At 42.0% G+C, this 24,585-nt stretch overlaps 1 protein-coding gene across 1 annotated transcript in view; it reads right to left on the bottom strand.

Annotated features, from left to right (window-relative positions):
- Nucleotides 1-24,585, bottom strand: part of LOC138612912 (kelch-like protein 29) — a 78,237-nt gene that overhangs the window by 43,268 nt on the left and 10,384 nt on the right. Inside the window, exons 2-4 of the mRNA XM_069686439.1 lie at nucleotides 16,806-16,953; nucleotides 13,636-14,130; nucleotides 560-698 (exon numbers count right to left, since the gene is read on the bottom strand). Coding sequence (XP_069542540.1) covers nucleotides 560-698; nucleotides 13,636-14,130; nucleotides 16,806-16,953 — 782 coding nt within the window. The remainder of the gene's footprint in view (nucleotides 1-559; nucleotides 699-13,635; nucleotides 14,131-16,805; nucleotides 16,954-24,585) is intronic.

Genomic DNA, 24,585 nt, shown 5'->3' with positions numbered 1-24,585 from the left:
GGGTGGTCTTAACCTGTGACAGTCAAGCTTCAGTAAGCTGTCTGAGATGTGCTTCTTTTTTCCATTGTCTTGTTTATTACACTAACCAGAGTTATTAGCACATGAAAAGGCTGTTTTGCAGCATAAACTGAAGAATTATCAACAGAAAAATAAAGTACCTTTAGAGACTAAAACCCCTGTGCTCACAGAAGACAGTGTGTCTTTGTTGAATTACCACCCAAAGTGTAGAATGTGTGATTTTGTTGTTTTGGCCCTTTGGTGAGTTTTCAAACATCCCCAGTCATGGAACATTTTCACTGCTCATTAAAATGGAAATGAGGTTAAATGGCCCTACATGTGGAGGAAAGGTAATGACCAGGTTTGACCTTTATTCTCTGCTTTCAGATACATTCATTTGAGCGGGAAGAGGAAGGAATGGCTGCTGGCCCTGTGCTAGGAACCAAAGTCTTCACACACCTGCAAGAGAGAGAGGGGAAGGGAAAAGAAGCGACACAAATGCGCCCTATGAAAAGAACAGATTGGATCAACAGCTGGTGGGAGGGGGGAAGAGAAGGCAAACCTTTTGACCAGGTCCTTGAAATACAAGCTGCAGGAAGCTACAACATTTTGGTGGACTTCAAACTCTTTGCCTTCAACAATTATTTTCAGGTCTGTAAACTCTTTGGCTCTGCGCTGCTGGTTCAACTCCTTCAACATCTCTGTAGAACAAGAAGAACAAACAGACAACGCCACATTTGGGTTTAGAAATGTTTCACTCTTCTCTACAAACATGAGCAACAATAACATGACAACAAGAAACAGAACACAATGTTGAAAAGTGCAGATTGTGAGACACAATATTGCTGACAGTCTAAAGAAACAACGTTCATTATCTGATAGAGAAGAAGTGATGTGTGCAGGTCTGATCAAACGTTTCAGCAGATGTAAAATGAGGTCTGAATATAAATATGTAACAGAAAAGCATGCATGTAAAAAAGGAAATAATTAGCTCTTATATTCTATAATGTACTGAGACATATGCAACACCCAAAGCATGCTTGTGGATAACATAGGACTGTGAATGAGATCAAAAGCTGTCATTATTATGGAAAGACTCTTGAATAAGTGTGTTTGACCTCTGTTAATGTTCACTGCAGAGCGACAGCTTCAATGAAGGGAAGCTGAATGAGATTAAAAAGCGTCTAAAAGAGATGTAGGCTGAAAACAGAGACACTGTCGATGCATTATTCACACTGAAATAAATTCTTTGGCTTCTCACAAGCGCCCTACTCGGAGAAGAGTTGACCTTCAAACGTCGCTCAGTGAGAAAACAACTGCTTATCCACAAATCCAAACACCCGCTTCTTTTCTCTCAATCGCTTTTAGAAAATCACATCCTCACCAACACACCCAGCCTTTTCTTCATCTCTGGAGAAAAACACACAATCTGTGAAAACATGCTCTGAGCAAACTGTGTGCTGTTGAAGGCCGCGGAACACAATGAGCTGTATAATGTGGTGCAGCAGCTCCATGTTAGGCCTGGCCTTACTGTAGCGTTGGGTCGGAGGCTCTTGTTTCTCTGCGTCTTAATGAGGCACCATGAGGGGAAGCTAAGAGGGAAAACCAGCGGGAGACAAGCAACTTGTTCTGCGGCCTCAGGAGGGAGAACCAACACTGTAGCTCTGTTAATCTCCTATCGAGAACGCCACTAAAAGAGAACGCTGAGAGATTCAAATAGAGAGCTACAGACACAATAATGTGGACGATTATAGAGGGAGCCAGCTTCCATACTGTCCTCTTAGAATGAACAGATTTTATAGAGACTGCAGGCTGCAGGGGAAACATCTATTTGGCACAAAGCACAGTCTGTGTTAAAGGCACATATTCCCTGCTGGGGAAAGATAAGAAGGAGATACATGATGATTTAGATCAGGAAGGTGGAAAATCCTCCCCTGATCAGCACAAAGGCTTACTTTGCTTTCTTTTAACTTGTCTTGAAACTACTTTCATAATTCTTGGCAAATCTGAACAGAAGCAAAGCACCTCATTTGTTCTCAGGAGTAACAAGCAAGGTGTGCATGTGAGGTGTAGAATATGTGCTTTACTCATCAGTCCAGCCATCAAACTTGTGAAAACTGACTTGTGATTGTATTAGGTTGCAGAGTTGAAATATAGGAGTTTGTCTTTGTCATCCTGAAAGAGGTCTGTGTTCACGTCAGACTCAAAGCAGAGATTTAATTAACCCAGAATGACTCTCTCCCTCTGTTTGGCTGAAATATGCTCTCATTTAGCTCCTTCCATTCTCCTGACTGACACTGGGAGCTCAGCTCTGAATTCATTCAGCAGATGAAATTATACAGAATAAAGACTCATGACAAATAAGGTGCATTCAGAGGCGTGTTTGGTAAAAGCCTTTTCTCTGAGCGCTGCATCCTTCACAGTTTTTGCATCAATGAATTAATGAGCAGAAAGAAAATGAGCTGGTTATTAAACATGCTGAATACCAAACAGGAGAAAAACACAATAACAGATCCAGTTTTTGACAACATGTCTGTTGTGTTTGGACTCGATGCACAGCAGCATGAGTTAGAGCGAGCCGTACGTACACATGCAAACACAAAGGCTGCGTTTGCCTCGTCTTTCATCCGTCTCTCTCCGCTCTCCACATTCCTCTCCACCGCTGCTGCCTGTCAGTCGGCCAGCTATCTGATCACTGTGTGGGCATGGACTGTGAAAAGTGAATACACACCAAGTTTGAGCTTGCGTTAGTGAATCTCCAGAGGCTGACATGGCTCTCACCTCCAATCAGCCACAGCGCATAGCATCTGTTTGCCCCGAGAATAGAGAGAGTGAGAGGGGGAGACAGAGAACTCAGCGTGTCTGCAAACAATGGCCGCCTCCCTGGGAGTTGCCCGATGAAATAGATAATCATGGCCCCCCAGAACACCTTGTCAACACCGGGGACCATGAAACTGCACATGGCATCCCCATTCTCAGCTTTGGCATGGAGTGTGTGGAGGCACAGCCGTGTTCAGTGGGACCACAGCGGCTTTGAAACAGCAGACGTCTCAATACTCTGAAAGAAGAATCTCCTGAGGGGAGTCCACATGGAGGAAACAGGTGTAGGGTTGTTTTGCAGAAAGTACACAGAAATACTGTATATTGTGCGACAGTCCTGGAGAATATCACGGGCTGCAAACAGTGATAAAATGTACTGGTGCAGTTTCCTTCCACTAAGCTGTTCACTATAGTACCGAGGGCCTGAGCTGTTTCTTCCTGATTGGTCGACACAGCGCACAGGGGGAATGAAAACAGGGCGACTCTGCTGCTCAGCCTAGTAACTCTACTGTAAAACATCGGAGTGCTGGGGCCAATGGGGTCCTCGGTGTGCTTTCCATTAACCTATCAGAGTGCAGCATGCCTCTTACTATAAGGTGTAGTAAGTCCTCTCGCTGATGTGTGATTGGCTGCTGTAGAAGGGTGAGGCAGAACACCATTGGTGGATGAACTTGGAGCCATTTTAGGATTCTACAATGTATGAACCATTTATGGTTCATACATTGTAGAGCCAAAATCTACATTTGAGAGCGGCCTTCAGAACTCACAACTTTTTCTGTATTATTCTTCAGTTTCTGTGTGCAATAAGCTAAAAAAAAAAAGGTCCATATAACAGCAGAATAATATTTGTACATGGCAGGGTCACATAATGTGAGGTTTTTAATTTTCATTATTATGATTTATTTCTTCTGGAAATGTGTTTTTTTTATTGAAAAATACTGTACATTTTAGATGGGAATATTTTGATGAAAACAAGTAGTTTACTCCGGTCCTTGCTGACAAAAAGTAAAAAAGAATTATGTTAAATATAAAGAAAAAGAACTCGAGTGAAATAAATATTTCTGATGAACAGGGTTTTCAGAGATTTAACTTTTACATGTCCAGCTTTGCATCATCATAATGTATTTAGATTAGCATGACATTTTATTTAATAAATTCAAAATCAGGCAACACGCTGACAAAATACAAAATGAGCAGAAGGGTTAAAACCAATTGTGAAAAATCATTTAGAGAAATCTTTCAGAGCAATTAGAAAATGAGGATTTTTTTTATTCTTCTCTTTCCTGATAAATCCTGAGTCTCTGCACATCAAGTAAACATCTAATCGTCCCCTTTTTGTACGACTGGATGACATTCGATGTGTTGCAGCAGAGAGGACTCTGATGGCTTCACTCTGACCTTTTTGTTCTCTTTTAAACTTTCAACAATCAATTCACAACAACGCTCGCAGTTTAACTACCCAGAACAAACCATGGTTGCTGATGGATAACTCCATGTACAACCCTGACACAATGATTTTATTAAGCTTGGACAAAAACTTCAGTACAACACATTTTATGCTGGAACAATGCATGATCGTTTTTTACACTACGTATGAAAATAAAATTTAATATTTTGTAAACAAAGAGAAAATATGATAAAACAATGAACCTGTTTTTTAAAATCATTTTTCCTCCCTGTGCAATATAGGGACAAAAAATAAAATAATACAATTAGGTTACAATATAGATCATCTTTAGTTAATTGAGTTTAATAAATGCTGCGTCTGCATTTGATATAAAGCTAAACTAATTATCATTACATGTTAAAGAGAAATATGAATTAAATACTTTAAACATGTGATATTATATTATATCTTATCAGACTGTATAATATTATATTATTATACATTTGCTTTTATTTCAGGATAAAAATTGAAAGATGTAAATCAATAAAATTATGCATTTATCGCTTCTAAGGTAAAATAATTATTTTTGTAAAAAAAGAAAATTTAAGATTTTTCAATTTCAATTAACTGTGTGACATGATGATCACTATGATTTCCATCTAATGAGAATAAATGTTATTAGGTCAACTTAAGAAATGGACTCTTTTTACAGCTCATTAAATCAGCACTGTCTCTGCATTGAAGCAGATTGGAACAAGAAAGATCAAAACAGAAATTCCTTTTCAACTTGCAGAATAAGAAGAGTGAGCCAAGAGCAGATTCAGAGCCAACACACACAGAAGAACAGAAAGTTTTGAGTGTTGGACTCTAAAAATGTGTTTCCCCTTCGGAGAGCAGAGGCCTGATATGATGGTGTCAGAGGACAGATGAGGGATGTTCACGTGTGAAATGGTACACTCACACTCACAAGAAATAAGAATTCTATCAAATTAAACTTGCAGGTTTAAATCCCCCTACTAAGCGTCATTTAATACACTCATATGTATTTGAACTAAATAGTTATAGTTATATATCTTACTTCTGCCATTATTTTTCTCAGTAACAAATTTAGAAAAAAAACCTAAGTCTGAATAAACAAATAAATAAAAGTCCACATTTCTTATTACATTTTGTGACAAAACATTTTATCGATTTATTTCTTCTGTAAATGTGTTTTTTTAATTGAAAAATACTGTACATTTTAGAAGGGAATATTTTGACCAGAACAAGTAGTTTATGCCTAATTAAGTATTTGAAAAGTCTTTATTTGATGCAACCAATTCTCTTCTAAATCTCGGAGTGGATTATATTTAGAATTGATACCAGAGTTAAGTCATGAGATTTTACTCAAATAAACTACTTGGATAATAATTACTTTATATATATTCTAAAACGTCTTTCTACAAGAATCTAATTTTTCTGTTCAGCCAAAACTCCAAAGGAGGATACAGTACACTGCTAAATCATACTGATGTGAATTATGACCTATTTGTTTGCACAAAAGGAAGCACCATTATTTTTAACATCTTCGGTCACAGTCAGTTCATTTAAAAAGCTAAAATGACTAAATGTCAGGCTTTTACAGGAGCAAAATGTCATGAGCACTGTGTTACCCAATCTTACCTGGGTTTCTTTCAAGGCACAATTACCCTAAAAAGTCTGTGAAACATACCTCTAACAATCACAGCCTCATTCATTCCTGCAGACGTCTCAACAGTCTGAACGACTCCAAAAGCTGTATTTACATTTATTGTCCAAGAGGCAGCAGCCAAATGTTTCCATAGCAACAGCCTCTGATTGGACAGTTTATTTTTCCAGCAGTACGATACAATGTGATAGAAATTCTTCCAAAACCAACAGTGGATTTAGATAAATGAGTTGATAACAACACTGAGTCATCGTGTATTAATGAATCAGAATAACAAAAAATGCCTTAAGATAAAGATTCAGTGTCTCTCTGTGGGATTTATTTTCCTCTGCAATAGTTTCTGATTATAAGTTGGTTTGGAAGCTTTATTAAAGGAAAATCCAAAACTTCTTACTTCTGCTGAGAACTGCTCTTGGGAACTGAGATAAAATGCTTACAGGACTACAGGCCTGCATTATTTAAAACTTCTCCACTTCTTATTCCACAGGCTGAGCTTAAGCCTTGAATTTGTGGATCGGCGCATTTGTCACAGAGCCAAAAGGGGGAAAATGCCAATAAGGATTTGAGTAATTTGTTGCAAAAGTTTGTCATATGAAATTGTAAAAGTGGACTGGGCTCCATCACAGATTAGCAAACATTCAGCTGAAGCATTATGCAGGACATCATTGTCAAACTCTGCTCAGGCTTCAGTAATTCATCCACAACACAACAGATGACTTTGAGAGCTCTGATGAGAGACACACGTGCAGCCATGCATATGCAGGAACAAACACAGCAGATGTACCAACAAACACGCACGCACACGCACTCGGCTTTAGGCGAGACAATGTCAGAGGAGAATAATCCTGATAGAATGTGTGTTTATGAGAAGTGGCTGGTTTGTGTAGATAACATGCTGTATGCTTGGAGGGGATTTGAGGTGAACTGAGTGGGTGTGCAACACTCCATCCTCTTGTTTCATTGAAGATACAAATTTACTATTTTATATAAATTACTGTGAGGGCCAGAGTTCTGCTACATAATAAACCCCAGTGGATAAACAAGGCTAATGAGAGAAATGACTCATCTGGACACAGGTCTTGTGTCTCAGTATGAATGCATCCTTTTAGAGGATATCAACATAAACGGTTAATTTCGTAACTCACCTTTAGACAGAAAATTGAGCATCCAGTATTTATTACTTATTTTGAGAACCGAGACTTGCTCAGTATGAACAAATACAGGTTTCTGTCAGTCACTGTGATTTGACCTTAAACCACAACATCACGACTACAACAAATATCAAACTTGTCTCCAGGCTCTCAGTCAGGTAACATGCACACGCTGGCATTTCATCATCCAAAGTCAAAGCCAGATCTTTGATCACCTCAGGCAGTGGAAACAAACACAAACCTAATCTTAACTATTAATCATATCTGTTGATATACAGTGAGTGATCGAAGGCACCACCATGACGGGAGGACACATGGTTGTTGAGTAGAGCAACATGTCATGTACCAACATGTCATGGTGTTAGAGGTGTAACTGTAGGACAGCAAAGCATGTTACTGCATTTAAAAGTAATGGCAGATTGGTACTTCCTGAAGCAGAAACATAATAATACTTAAGAGCTTCAGCCTCTACCAAAGACCTTAAACTCATTTCACAGCTAAGGAAGACTTTCAGTCCAAAAAGCTGAGAAATCAGGTCTTAGTTTTCTTGCTAAGCCTGTTGCTCTGCAATAACCCTGAGGAACAATGAATTAGAGAGAGGGGGAATTCTTGTCAATCTCTCATCCTGTCATTAGTATTTATTAGATTCCCTGCATGCATTTAAAAGTTTAATGACAAAGTGAGACTATCCTCTCAGATAACGAGCACACTGTGAACATTAGCGAGCTTATACTGCTGAACTTCTTCTGGATGTTTCTGCTGAGATGTTGCAGCTGTTTTGGATCCTGAGTTCTCTCCCTGTTACGATAAAACTTCTCATTAGAGAGAAACATCCACTATTGACTGGCTTCCTGCTGACATCTGCTGTGTTTACACTCGACCTCATTGAAAATGCATTACCGCCTATTTCATCGCTGATGTGAGGAATAACACATCGACATCTGACTCGTGGTGATTAATCTGTCACATCAGATGGTCGAGGTGCTTGAGATTCAGACACATTTAAGGTGGAACCTCTTTTCACTTTGACACTACTTTACACACAAATCAATTTGCTCCAACAGACCTGAGGGCATTGAACGCTTCATGATGGAAAATGGCACTGTTCCAGTCTAAGACCTCTCCTGAATACTCAAAGGATCAAACTACAGCTCTGGGCAACACTTTATTTCTGCATATGTATCCTATAATCTGGGAAATACATAAAATGGGGCTCTGTATTTTCCTTAAAAGTAAAAACCAGAAGTGATGTGTAACAAAGTATATTTACTCAAGTACAGTGCAGCTTATAAAATAGTTGTGGGTGTTTTGGATCGGACAAACAACAGCCTTCTCACATGAACTCAAGAACCTCTTCATCATCAGCATCAACATGTTCCAAAACAATCATGTCAATTTAATGAATAGATAAAATACACGTTTTACATTTGCTTAGCATTTGTGGTGCACCATCGGATAAGAAAGAGGGATTTTACAGTTAAGTGAAGGCATTAGGCAACCATGCTTAAAAACAAGCTATTAGGGAGATTCCAAACTACTTCAGCATCAACAGAGTAGAGAAGACAGGGAGGGGGAGAAAAAAGTTTGACAGTTAAAGAACAGGTGGTGAGTACAGTGAGGAAGGAGATACAGAAGATGAAAAAAGAGAGGAGGCAGGAAAAGAAAGCAGAGGCTATAAGTGGGTATGTGTAGCAGGTGGATGTTTGCATGGCGGGGGGGCTGGAGAGGATGCTCTGCGTGAGAGGAGAGTGAAAGAAATACACAAAAAATTGCAGTGAGGAGGACAGGTAGGGAGGAGAGTGTAGGTTGAGGAGAGTATAGAGGAGGAGAGAGGCGTGGACGCTGTGCCCTCTCTAGCGTGGCAGGGAGCCCGGCCGCTGCTCCTCGGCTGCATCACGTCTGTGATGATGCATGTAGGAGCCGAGGCTGTCAGGCTCCCGGTCCTGCCTCTGTGCCGCCACGGAGCTTTATCTTGAACATCCCGGTGATTAATGAGCCGGGGAAGGTGCATGGAGAAGGTGGATGAGGAATGATCAATCTAAATGAGCTATCCTTTGTCCCTATTTTATATATATAATGTATGAGGCTCCTGGTGGGACTCCTTTCCTTTAAAACATGATAACAAGGGAGAGAAAGAAGGAGGGAGAGCAGCTTTCCTCCTGAGAGCCGGAGCTTTGCTTATCCATGAAGACATCTCAATGGAAGCTGTTCTCAGCAAAGTTAAAGAGACAATGTGAGGAAGACGTTCAGCTACACCTGCACACTCTCTGCTGTTCTAAAATGAGATGTTTGAGTCAATATCATTAATATGTTGCTCCCATATGGACCCATGTGCCAAGGTTACAGATGAGCTCTGACCTTGGCACTACTATCGCTGTGGTACTGCATGGATTCATTTAAGAGAATTACCTGCTCACAGTGAATCCACAGTGATTAGAATAAATTTCAACCTCATTAATAATTTGCAGCATCTGCAGCTCTTGTGGATTACATTTCAGCTTCCAATAAAGCCACTGAGAGTTGAAGAAGAAGAAAATAAATGTTTCATGCATTTCTTATTCAAAGTTAAGCCTCTGTCCAACAGTAAACAAACATGAAAACAGCATTAAATCTTCCTGAGGCCAGAGTTTGAATACGGCCGATAAGGCAGATGAGACGGTGACAGCAGAGGAAAGGTGAGCCGGCTCTGGATGTGAGGCCGTGCTGGTCTCGCTGTAACAAACTAACACACTGATCTTAACTCAGAGAGGCATCTTAATAGCATCCACCAGCAGCTCCAGAGCTGCACACTCCCCTGATGACGGCTGATGTGAGCTGACTGGAAAATGAACTTCCTGTGCCGAGAGGAGGAGGCTGGGTGTTGCTGGATGTGTGTGATGGTGAACGTCCACTTGTGTCCCTCTCTAACAATGGTGTGCAAGTGTGTGTGTGTGTGTGTGTGTGTGTGTGTGTGTGTGTGCATGGGATCATCTGTGTGCTGGTGTGCACATGTATATGAGAGAGAAGAGAAAGGCAAGTGAGGTGGAAGGAAGCGTTAAATGATGATATGAGAGGCGAGGAGCGGCGGCACATGCTCAGAGTGGCAGCAGGTGGCCTCAAACTTTAATCTCAACAAACTAACCTTCATCTGCTTCTTACTTTTATGCACTTACCAATTAAAACAGTTTTTTCAGGCTCACAGTGTGCAATAACAACAACACAGTTACCAACAGTCCCCTCAGTTCTCAGTTCATGCTAAGCTCAGAAACAAAATCAAAAACATGATTTGAGTGGTTGCTATAGGTAACAGCGGTAACCTTTAAAGATCAAACAAGCAGGTAAATGTGGAAATAATAACTTCCATTTGATATAAATGTTCGTGATCTGCCTTTAAAAAAGAACTCAATCAGGCTTGCAGTGAGCCGGTCCGTCCCTGCTGAGCTCAGCTTGATCTTCTCCTGGCTGATATTTATCAAGAGAGCCATCGATTTTAAAGACTCGGTCAATAAACATGCTGACTCCTCTCTCAGCATCTCTCTCTCTCTCATCTTCAGCCTCTCTCTTCTTCTCTCGCCTCCCCGTGTCCTACTCTTCTGTTTATCTATTGTCATTTTAAAACAACAATGCCTGTCATCCTGTAATCCCAAGTTTATTTAAGAGTTTGAAAGCTTGCCCAGATTCTGTTTTCTTCAGAAAAAAGAAGACAATAGAAAAATGAGCGAGGAGTGGGAGGTGTGACCGAAATTAACAATTGAAAGAATATGTGTTGTTTAATTTGTTCACTTTGACAGGCAGCTATGATGAAAAAGCTGCTGTGGATGGAGGAGGCAGGTCGGCAGAGCACACACACCAACATATGTCATTTCCACAGACATATACAAACTCACACACAATATAATGTAAATATAAACGCAGACAAATACTCAGACACACATATACACACACACCCATACAGCGAGCAGCACACAGTTGTTGATGTGCCCACTGATGCAGAGCGGAGACAAATTGCTCCCTTTGAAGGCAAAGCCAAATCCAACACAGAGTCTGATTTCTGTCACTGTGCTGTTTGGCTTTAAGGCTGCGAGGCCGACATCTGACAAGACATGCATGCAGTCACACCCAAGAAGCTGGGCAGGCGTCTAACTGCACACACATTTGTAGACACACACCCAGCAGCCCATTTTGCAGCAGGAATAAATCAGAAGAGCGCCGTCAGCTCCTCATAGATCCAGGCCCTTGCCATCAAAAAGCCACAAAGCCTCATCTGCATATCAGCGCCTGCTAGCATTGTGTCCACAGGCTCAAGATGTATTCCTTTTAAGCCAAGTAGAGGCTTTAGTGTTTAAACTGTTTGTTGTAAAATCATTTCTTAAAACCCTCTAATGTGACCCACATGACCAGGATCTTACAGATACAGTATCTCATGATTTAAAACACCCACACAAAGAGAACAAATTCTCCAAGTTAATGCCTGAATTTGAGGATATTTTGGACGTCTGTCAGGGTGATTATTCGTCAGCTATTCAATCAAAGTATTCCACATGTCAGTGCCTGGTCCAGTTTGAGTTGGATCACCATATGTATTACTTTATTTTGGTTTGTGTGCATGCCAGTAGTATATGAGGGGTTTGTGTGTGGATGCTGTGACTTTATTTGCTGCCTAGTTTGATGCCAGATGTGTGTAACTCAAAATCTCTGCCCTGGGGTCAGATGTGCCGAGCCTCTTATCCTCACTTCAGCCATTAGAGGCCGCAGAAACACTGAACTCTAACCTGTAGCTGCTTCCTTTTTCTTCACAAACTAAATATAGTTTGTTTTTTGTCTTAGCAGAAGTGCAAACAGCAGGTCTGAGATAATTGGAACAGAAGTGAGCCAGAATGCAGGTCGCAAGAGATCACTGTCCACATTTTACCACTATGCTCCTACAGCTGGACAGTAGGTGCTCTCACCACATTGATATGCAGCATTCATTGATTTAAAACAGAATGAGGAAGACTTGTGGGTGCTCAGGACTTAAAAGAAATGAAAGAAATGCGAACTGTGAGAGAGATAATCAGAAAGACACAGACAGCAGTGAGCAGAGACAGAGGCTCAGGGCCTCGGTCAGGGCGACATTGTTGTGATTACAGCAGCAAAGTGAAGTGTTCCTGTCAGTGGAGAGGCTGCTGAAGAGGCGTTCACCGACACCAATTTATATGTCCACCATATTTCTACTGTCCTTGTGACATAAACCAAATGGTGCGCTCACTAAAGTCTATTCAATGCCAAACAGAGAAGAAAAGAGCTCAAATGGGTTAGATGTGAGATTGTGCCTCTTTGGCATTTTGACCTTCACAGGGACCCATACAAGATTTCAACTTTATATATTTTCTCTTTAACCTTTTAAATACAGCGGCAGATGAGCTGTAGCAAAATAACCTAAATTTATAAACTTCATCACACCAAAGAAAAGTATCCATGAATTTACCCATCGTGGGTCAACAAAGTACTTTTCACTGTTTAGATCTGTTGAAACATTTCAAAGATTACATGAAGATGTATCATTGCAATTCAACTCTTCTTAGGCCTGTTAGGTCAATACATTTTGACATGTACATTGTTAATGTATGAAGACAGCCTATTCAGCACAGAAGCTAAGAAGTTCTCATTCAATAAGACTGGACCAAGCAGAGGAGTCTGTCTAATTATCCATTTCCAATTCTACCTGCAGTCTCATTTCAATGTTTCACAGGCAGCCCCCAAAATAATTGCTTTTCTGCAATCTACAAGTTCATTTGCACATTTTATTGATCAAAACAAGTCAGGACAAAGAAAACAATCCAAACCTAAATTAAAAGCTTCATTAAATGTGAAAATTGGTCGGGGGATTGTGAACATGTTTCTGGCGCCCTGCATCATAAACTCCCAAGGTTAAACCAAACACCAATTTACAGCTTGCAGACTCAGACATGAGTCGCAGCTCTGAAGCACCTTCACAAACACAGAGCGAGTCAACAAGGCTTCAAACGACTGAGAGAGAGAAGAGAGGGCAGGGACTGAAAGCTCTTCCTGTCTTGTGAGTATTACAACTGAAAAGAGAAACCTGACACACTTTTAACCAGTTTCAAAGCACAACAGTTCAGAATGATGTTGTGAACTACTTTAAGATCAGAAGAAAATGTTCTTCTTTCAAAAGAATCCACCTTACAGCAGCAGTATCAGAGGTTGTTTTAGGTGCACCTCCGTTCTCTGCGACCTTGGAGCAGCTTTGAAGTGAATTGGCTCTGGTTGTATTTTAACAGCCCCTTGCTCGACTGTTTGCTGTCTTGTTTATGACTGTTGGCATCTGAAAACTGCTCTGGTACACAGACAGAGAGGGCAGGAGAGGGGACTATACGTTTCATTCCAGCGCAGCCCCACATAAGGGGAGGTCAGAAGAAACAGAGAGCTTAGAGTACATTGATTTAATACCTAACAGCTCCCTTGCTTGGATTCTCCTCTGAGCTCAGGTTACCGGCTGAACAGATCTGCTTTGATTCAGCCTTTGAAAGGAGTCGTGACAGGTTCAATATCTGGAAGAAAGTGAGTCTAAGAAACCTGTGAAGAGTGCATCAGCTGAGGCTGTCTGTGCTTACCTTTAGGATGTCCCGGGTCACTGAACTCGTACTTCCCCATCCCAACTGTCCGCAGCATTTGCAGCCTGTCCTGATTGTCTGCACCTGAGGGCGGAGCCTGTGCTGCTGCCTGTCCATTGGTCAGAGGTAGGGTGGGGGGTGGGATGAGGCCAGGGTGAGAGGTTAAGTGGCCACTGCTGATCACGTTTGGATGCACCACCTGGTTGGGGAGGGCGGATGGTACAACCGTGGGCTGAACGGAGGGGTACAGAGACTGCCTGGGCATGCTCAGAACCATAGAGGGTGGCTGCTGGGTCGACTGTGGCGTCAGCTGGAAGTGGGCGGTCATCAGTGGGTGCTGTGGGGGAACGGGTGTCTGGATGGATGGGGATACTCCTATGATGGGAGACTGCACGGTCACGCTGTGGCTGAAGGAGGGCGGCTGGTGGAGGGCGTAGGTGTCGGGCAGGAGGCTGGACTGGCTCACTGCTGCTACTGGTGCAGCCCAGGTCGGACCTAGAGAGGAAAAAACAGACAGAAGAGTCAAAAGAAAGATGAACAAAATGTGTATCAAGCTTTCCCACCATAAAACCAGAAAAGACAGAAGACTGCATGAGAAGACAGATTCCAGCTTCCTCTCCAACACAATTGTCAGTTTGCTGCTACGCTTCAGCACAAGTTTGTTATTGACACTTAAAATCAAACAAAATATCTGAAGCGATGTTCAGATCTGCGCCCAAGATCAACATGATTATAAGATTAAGAGATTTATTTTGCTACAAGCTGAACAAATGTTTATCTGAATGTGAAAGCATACATGCTGCAGTCGACTCTATTATCTGTGTAGGAGTCTGTGTTTACCCACACACTCTGAGCCAATAATTTCTCCGCCCTGAGGTGCTCGATGCTGAGGCTGAGCTGGAAAGACGAAGTCATATGGGGCCCAAGTGCCGCCTCCCTCCTTTACTCATCTGAACCTACTCCCTCATCTCTAGCTCCCCCTACCAGGGTCCAAGTCCAAAAATAACCCGCCACTCTACAAAGTGGCCAAAGGCTAAATCCCAGCATGTAAAAAGCTAAAAAGAGTAAAAAAGGAGCTCACATTATTCATGACACTCTCCCTGCTATTATAATATACTGAGCAGAGGCTGATGGAGAGGAAGGGAGAGATAAAGGGAGACAGAGAGAAGAAAGGAAAGAAAGAAAGAAGACTCTTGAGGAGAGGCCAGTTCTGTTTAAAATTCACTCGTCATCTTTACCAACACAGTGTTTTATTTCCCTTCTTTTGTTGCTCATCTTCATAAAAATTATCCTGATCAAATTGATACGATTATGGATTATAAAGTTCTATGGTTTCAATACAGGGATGGCAATGAAATTGTCATGGTTGTTAGTTTGGTAACTTGTATTTTTGTGGGGTTTTGTGTTTGGGCTTGGTCTCTTGTGTTTTATTTTTCTTTTCTTGCAGTAGTGTGGCAGGGGGCATGGCTGACCTACTTTCTGTCCCCTGAGCTGCAGCTGTGTGCACACCTGAGTCTCATCCACCACTAATCAACTCTCCCATAAAAGCCTGTTCCTCACTCTACTTCGCTGCCAGATAATTCTGTCCTGTTCGGGAGAGCTTTTGTGCTTCTAGTTGATTTTCACATATGTACGTTTTTTCCAGTGTGGGTGTGAGTTTTTGGTTGTTACTTTGTGCTTAGTTACCTTTGAGTATTTTTTGTGTAGTTTTTGCCTTCGGCAATTAAAGACTGTTCTGAACCGGCTTACTTTGTCCATGTCTGCTACTTTGGGTCCAAACTTTTGTAGAAACGTGTCAGAAATTCTTATTTATAAATTTGTCTTCCAATTTTTTGTTTCTGTCCTTTAGAAATTCTTCAATGCTTTAGAAAAACATGCAGCATATAAGGAAAAGAAATTAATAATCATGACACAACATTGACCTACATTCAGAGGCCTGGTATGCAAGTTAACTGATGGAAATAAGTGCATTCATATTTAATGTATTCAAAGGTTGTGATTGCTGTCTTGTATCTCAGAATGAAGATTTTTAAAAATGCCACATTCCCTTTTAAAAACCTTTTAATGTATTTATTTCACAAATGGCTGAACTCTAAAGAGGCATCAAACAAAAGAACTATTTTTGCACACAGAAGCTGAAACAAAAGTTCTTCTTCAGGGACAAACTTTGTTGAACAAACACAACAGTGAAGTTTCTGTTGAAAGAAAGTGTTTCTGGAACTTTCAGGAAACAGTTCAGTGAAGTGTGGAGAGGAGCTGGCGTTGCTGCAAACAGTCTGCATGCGCAAATCAGTATGCAACACTGCTGGGATTCTGAGTGTCATATGTGACAGCGTGCTATGTCGGTGACATCTCACTCTCTACGCGCTGCACTCTGAGCTGCAGTGTGGGGAAGTTGAGAGGGGGGCTGCAGGAATTGAAGGAACACTGGCTTCACTCCTCAGTGTGCGCTGCACAACCACTTCTGCTCTTTTTAAGGGGGCAGGAATAGAATAAGGTCGACATCTAAATTAGACCTGGTGGAGATCATTTAGAGGACGTTCAGAGTTTCACTGCATTTAAATTAGACTGAATCAGCTTCAGTTAGTGACAGAATAACATTAACAAGGACGATAAGATGAGAGAAGAGTGAAGAAGGAATCATGAGGGACTGGAGGACTTGTGAAGGTGGATTTGGATTTAAACTTTTCTTCATTTTTCTCACATCTTAATATCAAACTGAGATTTCTCTGATTGTATGCATCATTAAGCTGATTTACAGAAAGATGCTGTTTGTACATGTTAAATATTCATCATTATGTATGTAAAGTATGCATGTTGTTGAGGTTAGCATGTATTTTATGTAGGCCAAGTCAGCCAAGATGTCTCATTAGCATTGGATGCTAGTTTAGCTGGCCAGAGCCGTCTGGGGTGCAGCATTTAAGTGTGTGTGAGTGTGTGTATCTGTAAATGTGTAGAGGTGTAAATGTGTGAGCACTGTGTACATGCTTACATCTGCTGTGTGCAGGTGCAAGATGATGTAAAACTTACATTACTGTAAACTCACATGTGGAGTAAGTGGATGTGTGAATGTGGCTGTCAGTATGTACATGTGTGTATGTGTGTGTGTATATAAATGCTTTGTGTGTGTGTGTGTGTGTGTGTGTGTGTGTGTGTGTGAGAATCATTACCACTCTGCTCGCTGTCTCGATGCTGCTTGGCAGGGGGCTCATCTGTATCCCAAGGTGTGAGCTGGTTAATGGGCGTCTGTCCCCACCTCACTCCTGGAACCAGCAGCAGTCCTGGGGTCTTGTTGTCTCCAGGAGACAGACCTGAGACCTGCAGCACACAGAAAACATCACTGATTAGATCGTCTCATGGGGATAAACAAAAAACAAAACACCTCCTGATCTTTAGATCCCATATAGTGCAGCTAACAAGCTAATAACCCTTTTATATATTTGGCATAAATACAATATTTCAAAGCTTTAATGAAAATTGCAGCCAGCACTTTTTAAGGACTTAAAATGAGCGTTGATGATGGAGTGTGACATATATTTAGCAGTAAGTGAAAAATATAACAATGAACTACATATAGATTGTGAATGTTCATTCAAATGAGATAATAGAATTCTGAACACAAATATGATGAATAGAGTAAATAGAAGGAAATCATTTTGCAAGGTTGAGAGAAATGAAAAGCGAGGTGACAATGTGTGTGTTTGGGGGTAAAGCCAACAAAACCAAACTAAGCCCGTCTTTGCAGCCGTATCTCTAATATTGTGCTCTGGTAGGGGAGTAAGAAGTGTTGTCAGGAAGGCCCAGGCTGATGAAAACACAGGGTCAATCACCACTGGACCTTGAGCAATATTCTCCTCTCCCTCTCTGCAGTTTGGACGTTTGGTCTAACAAGCAGGCAGGGAGAGGGCAGAGCCCAGCCTGATTCCCCCGCTCGCCTCAGCCTGCCTCCTGAGTTAATAGAAAAGACCTGGTCACCAGGCCCCTCCTGTGTCCTCCTGGCTGATCCCTCCATCCCTCAGTTCCATTATCCTCCTGACCCGCTGTTCACTTCATCAAGCTCGCCATCATGCATTCAGCAGCTATGTCGACAAACCCCGACAGAGTGCAGGCTGACCAACACGACACAAATACAATCCAAACAGTTCAGTTCAGATTTAATTAATGTGCAGCTTTATATAACTGATTGATCATATTCAAGAACATTGAGCCTCCCAGGTTTCAGGAGGATTCATCACAACTTTACAGGCTAACACTCAGATACACTATGTGGGATCAGGGCTGCAACTACAAAATATTTTAACCTGCTCATTATTTGTGATTAATCGATAAAATCGCTCACTATGTAGTAAACGACTTCTCAACAGCAGACATGTTTACTGAGCGTCACTTGATAAATCTATACTGAAAGTTATCCGACAGTTTGTAAGTGCTGGGGGGCAAAAGAAAAAAAACATCCCAAGGCAAAGCAGCAAACAGAGTGATGGAGTGAGAGGATGAAGCTGGGTGGAGGAGGGAGACAGGCTGTCAGCTCTTTTTGTCCGGCTCCACCTGTCGACTTCAGACAAGAGAAAACTGGAATGGTTCACTCAGAGACGCCCTCAGCGCTCAATTCCACCTGAGAGCCCTGGAGACTCTGGGAGGGAAAATTCAGATCGTTTTCAAGCTGAGGAGTTTCTTTCTATCGCCTGCTGTTTGTGTTAATGAGCGTTTCTCCTCCTCTGCTCTGTGAGCTTTACTGTATTCCTCTACAGCCATGCTTCACCTTCCCCTCTATACATACAACTCCTCATTAACTCGCAGCATTGACTCTCCTGCTTTCCTTCAGCCCTGCACCTGCCTCATAATATTCCCTCATTAGTACTCCCACCCATTTACACAAAACAGAGACAGAAACAGGAAAAATCTCTTTTTCTGGAGGCAATCCATCTGTCACAATGTCACACATGCAGATACACATGAGCACACACATGCATGCACAGCAAAGCTAGACGGATCTTTCCCTCCTCTCAAACCTCTGAGTGTTGCAGAAATGTCAGAATCAGTGTGTTGAAGAGAGGAAGATAAAATCAAGATGCATCAGGACTAAATATAAACCTGTCCTCCTCTGTGCGGGCAGAGACAGCAGTCCTATTCAGGCTGGTCTATCAGATATTTTCTCGGACACAGCAAACTCTGACATCTGTCACTATGTGTGTTTTACTGTCTCGCAGTAGTAGGCAGCATTACCTCTCACCGCTGGCCTCCATCTGCTGTGGGCTCGTGTAGGAGGGGCCTCGTGGTGATCCAGGGCTCTGGGCTTTGATTGCTTTGAGTCATCCACAACATCCACATCCAGATAAACAGAACGTGTTTGCTCACAGCTTTGTGTTTGTCTTTGCACTTTGTTTGAGACAGCCCTTGTGTATGTGAGGTATTATTTTGAGGCCCCATCCAGTTTTTCCCCAGAGAAATTATTTTATTGCTCGACTCGGGGAGAAAAAACAAGAGAGGGATAGAGATGAGTTTGTCTATAACACCCAGGTCCCACTGGGGTAAACAATGTTACAGCGCACACTGATCAGATCAACTAACTGCTCTGAGGTTTAATAACAGGTCTGAGTGAAATAAGAGGTGTACTGTAGTGAGAGAAAAGCTTGAAGTGAAAAACAGAGAGGAGGGTTGAGGGAAAGTTTGGGTCTTAAATGGAGAAAGGCGCTCACACAAACACACACAGAGCAGTTCAGTAACAACAGCACTGTGAAAAGCTAATCTCACCAAATGTCATTAACACACCTGGTAGACACAATGAGATAGCAGTGTGCAGGGTGCAGGTCAGTGCTACACAGGCTGATTATGTTCTACCTTTTAAGGTTCAGTGTTCCTCTTTACACACAAGAGGAGAATAACAGACTGCAGGAGAGGAGGAGGTTTACTGCTGTGTGATCTCACTCTGCTGCTAATCAGGCCTGTTAATGTGCACTCTGTATCCTGATAGGTTGATCACTTCATCTCTTCCACATGGATGGACCAGGATTTCTGCTGGTCCGGTGTTGGAGCTGCCATTACTGTTTCATTTAAATGCATCCGAGAAAGAAAATTCACCTCTACTATCAGTGAGGGGAGATGCACCTACACAAACTTTAAATAACAACAGTCACTGCAGCGCGATGTTGTTATGTTGTGTGCAACAGAAAAATCATTTCAAAATCTAATTCCACACCACGAAGCAATCATATAAAACTGTATGTGCGAGCGAGGAAATGAAATTCAGCTCCAAATGTCTTTTCCTTCCCTTTGGCCAGGCACGGACAGATACAGAGAGTTTGGCTGTAATGTGGAGGGTGATGGAAATAATGGCTTTCCTCCGAGAAAAGAAACAGAAAGAATGGCAGCAAAAAGGAGAGAAAGATTGAGAGGCAGAGTAAGACAAACCCGTCCATCACATCGCCCTTTATCCTCCTCCTGCTCTGCTAAAAGCTCAAACAGAGAGTGGTCTGAATCTGACCAGGAGCGCTAACGAGTGCACAAAAGCTCATTTTCTCTCCAACATTATTCACTTACTGTACAGAGGGATCTCTTTTCCATGACAGCACGCTGACACCTAAATGTGAAGTGGATTTGTTCTGGACTCCCGTCATAATGGTGCTGAATGCTGGAGCCGGACCATGCGGGCGGCTGTGTCCAATCTATTAGACTGGAACATAGCAGAGCATCGCACGGGGAAACAAAGAGAGACGACTGCGCCATTTCTGGCAGCCATTTTAAAGTGGAGTGCTGCTCCAACATGCCGAACAGCGTGGTGCCATAGACGGGGAAGGTGTGTATTCAGTGTGACGGCTGCAGACTAAAGAGACAGGGAGGAATCGAGGTAATATTTCTTTTTAATCCATGAGTCCACTGCACCACGGTTTACAACACCTGCCTCGTTCTTAAAGAAATACAGCAGTTTTAAAACATGTCGTATCCGTAGTCCCCTTCTGCTTGGAGGAAATATCACTGTGAAACATGTCAGCCATTACTGGAGGTTGACTGTTCATGACTGGCACTTTGTTCACTCAAAATAGAAAATCAAAACAAAGCGGATCCTTCCAGGCACCAGCAGTTAACACCGACCCCGGCAGCACGACAGACAGACACAATGAAAACACACAACAGGAGCGCCTGGTGGGTTTATCTGCTATTGATGCACAGCAGAAAAAGATACAGATACAGACTCAATAATTTCAAGCCCCGGGCCAAACGACTGAAGGGGAACGGACTTCACTTCCACTGAAATTCCAGCTAAGACGCTCCGACAGCTCAGCGGGCTCCTGGCTCGACGCACACACGTTTGAGAAAAGAGAAGCGTGATTGCAGGGGCGAGGCCGACAAGCTCCAGTGGAAATGCAGGGCTGAAACCCGGCCTAATATCCCATGAGTTCTGCGAGCTGCAGCCTCGCCCTCCAAAACCCACCTCAGCCCCTCCTTTTACAGCTCTGTGAACATGTTGTATATGTGGGACTAAGCAGCAGTAGTAAGGCTCCTTAGAGAGGCTGACTAGTACTTGGACATGTGAGCTGTAGACACTTCTTTAAGTCATGGTAACACCTCCCAGAGGAGTGTGTCAGCGGCCATGTTGCCCTCCATTGGCTCTGGCCGGGACAGTGAGAGACAGAGGTCTCCAGCAGGCCAGGACCCTGCCTGATATGTGGTGAGTGTTTGGGGAACTAAATATCCTCCGCCTGTCACAGCAGCAGCCTCAGAGACACAGAGACGACTGTGTAGTTCTTGTCTGTGGAAAAATGACAAAGTGTGTGTCCCTGTGTGTGTGTGTGTGTGTGTGTGTGTGTGTGTGTGTGTGTGTGTGTGTGTGTGTGTGTGTGTGTGTGTGTGTGTGTGAGCAGCAATAAATGCGCGCTAACTGGGCAAACAGCCATTTAGAGCTAAAGAATAAAGTGAATTTATATTGATATAACAATATGAGTGGAAACTATATCTACTTTGCCAAGAGTGCAGTGTGGGGACTATACGAATTCATTTTACAATGCAGCAACCTGGAAGCCAAATACTGTGATGTTTTGGCAGAGAAAAAAACAGACGATAATATGGCAGAGCTGGGAATCATGGGAAATATGCAGTGGATGCTTATTGCACAGACTTATATTGTGCTTCAGGTTCAGAGCTGTCACACTTTCTGAACTAAAGCTTTACAGTGTGTTCATGCATGTTTCTGTCCTTACAGGAACCATGAAGGTGATTCATAAAGTCGACATTACAGGATGTACATCGTGTGTGAAAGAGTCTCGTTATTGGAGCTGATAAATAGTTTGAATAAATCTTTAGACTCTTCTCACTTAGCGTGAAGGACGAGTTAGCTGCTGCTTTGACATATTCATAGAAATCTTTACATTCAGTTTGGAAATGAAGACGTTCACATCAGTTAATAACTGATGTACATTTTGTTCTCTCCTCTCCTGTATTCTGTTTGCTTCACTATAACCTCCCCCCTCCACATATTACTCGCCAACCCTCCCCCCTCCCCTCTGCATTTATTTCTCCTGAACAGTTACTGCTTATAGGATGTGATGTGAGGGCAGGAGATGTTGCCCCTGAGAGGTAATTACTCCACATGTATCGAGAGTTTTAATTAAATTTGGGAGCCCACGTGTGCAATATGAGCAATTAAATGTCAGAAGATCATCTTTAAGGATGATTTTTAAAGGGCTTTTGCTGGACTTGATATGAACAATGTCAGACAAAATAAATGGGGAAAAGATCTGACAATAGAATCTAAAACTGAACACTTGCAGGTCTTTAGCATGTCTCATGAGCTGAGCAGGTAATCTGATCCCCATTCTGTGATGCATGCGTACACAGATTATCAAATTGACAGAACAGAAAGGAAGTCAGATGGATGTGACGATTTAATGAAGCCTTTATTGACTTTCTCTGGGCACTGAGAGAAATGGAAACAAAGAAGCAGCCTCAGGTCAGTGGGGACTATAAGTAAAGAACAGTCTGATTTCTTGCAAAAAGCCCTGCTAGCCTGACAAACAACTAAATAAAACAATCTTGGATATAGTTTATTTCAATCCACATGGTATCTTTTTAACTTCCCATCCCCATCCACAGGAATTATTGTGCTAAAACACACTGAAACATTGTACTGTTTCATCACCTCAGCACCTGGAAGGCAAAGTCTCTAATCAGACCACAAGTGTGAGTGATTAAACTGAGAACAAAGACAATGACCAGTCTTCGCTGAAAATGTGCCTCATTAATGACGCAGAGCTGCAACATTATGAGAGCACAACGAGCAGATTCATCAGCTCCACTCAAAAGAACTCTGACACTGAAATTAAAATTCCATTTGGCTGCAGAGTGCCTATCACCTCTCACCGAAGCTCCTAAAAATAGCATTATTAAGTGAGGAACAGCAGAATCTGCATTACACAGCTGTCAGATCAAAACCCCTCATGACTCCACTGAGGTTTATAATTACCAGTGTGCCCACAGGCCTCTTACTGTCTGTTATTTTTGCAGCTTTTTCACAGCATTTCCTGCTAAAAGGAATAACTGGACATTAATAGATGACATTTTATCCTCAGAGGAGCCTAAAAAGTGATCATATTCTAAATGCAGGTATACTTTTAGTAAATGACACTACTGTAGCAGGGATATGGACTCCTGCCTGAGACTTTATCAGTCAGAAAGTCCACATAAAGCCGAGCACAAGCAGCCACATGTGTAAACTGTGGCAGAGCTCCAACCTTTGAGGTGTCAGTGTTGGAGCTGCAGCTCTGCTCCCCCAGGGTTTGATAGCAGACTGAAAGACTGGTTTATCCCACAAGATGAAGAGGTCTGCGGACACAGGGGGGAGTCTGCACAGCGCTCTGCTTGGGGTAAGACACACACTGGAGAGACATGCTGGGATCATTAGACACCAAAGACTCTAAAAGAAAGTGAGAAACAGCCATGAACTACACTGCAGCAGGTGATAAACAGACCTTCATTTGTCTGTTTGGAGCCTTTCAGCTGCCTGTGAATGAGCTCCTCTTGATTTGGTCCACAGTTGTTGGTTTTTCAATTGCTAATGATTTTCTATACGGATGGCAAAAGTAATTTCAACGTCCAGGTCCTGTGTCCAAAGCTACAGTGGAAACTAAAATTAGGATCTCTTAAAAGACTGGTTGATGTCTTCATGCTTGTTTTGTTTAAAACAGCAAATCATTTGGTTAAAATAAAAGATAGAAAAACAGTTGCTTAAAACAACTCAACACGTGGTCACAAAAAGTCTGCATACATATTGTTCTAGAAAGAATACGTTTGTTTTTTCTTTGAAACTACCATTTTAAAAAATGCAATAATTATGGATTCTGTGCTATAATAACAATTGTTGGAATAAAATAAATCAATTTATAATAGCAACAAAACATAAGAAAGTCAGTGTTTCAAAATGCCTAGTCTAGTGGAGTGTAAATCTAGTCTATTCAGTTTGTTATTGATTTACTTTGTGTGTTACTTTGTTTGATTTACACTTGTGTGATAAAGTGAGAGATGAAAGTGTTTCTGCTCCACGAACACAGAGAGACATTAATATTCATCAGTTAGATGATTAATCACGGATGAGTCGTGTTACTAAAAACTCTGCAGCCAAATATAAAAGTAGCATACCAACGAGAGGTGTAGGATAATACCTGAGGTGTATTCTTTCTGTCTGTCATCTTGTGAAAGGAGACACATCACACACCAACTGATCAGTACAATGAAAAAACAGAAACCATTAACATTACATTAAGTCTGTACATCTGCTTTTGTTTAAATCAGGCACATTTGACAGATGTGTCTTGAAAAGGAAGAAAATGATCTGTGAGTTAACTTGCAGCAGCTGATGCAGTCAGTTTATGACTTACAGTATCTTTACAGTACCTGAATGAGGTAATGATGCCATTTGAGGCGGATTTAAACACACCTCTGTTGTACACAGATTCA

Source organism: Semicossyphus pulcher, unplaced genomic scaffold, assembly GCF_022749685.1.
Source record: "Semicossyphus pulcher isolate SPU_LCO1_2020_fin unplaced genomic scaffold, fSemPul1.0.p SCAF_11, whole genome shotgun sequence".
In the NCBI taxonomy this organism is placed as follows: Eukaryota; Metazoa; Chordata; class Actinopteri; order Labriformes; family Labridae; genus Semicossyphus; species Semicossyphus pulcher.
The sequence above is the reverse complement of the archived record's forward strand: the minus strand, read 5'-3'. Positions and strand labels throughout refer to the sequence as shown.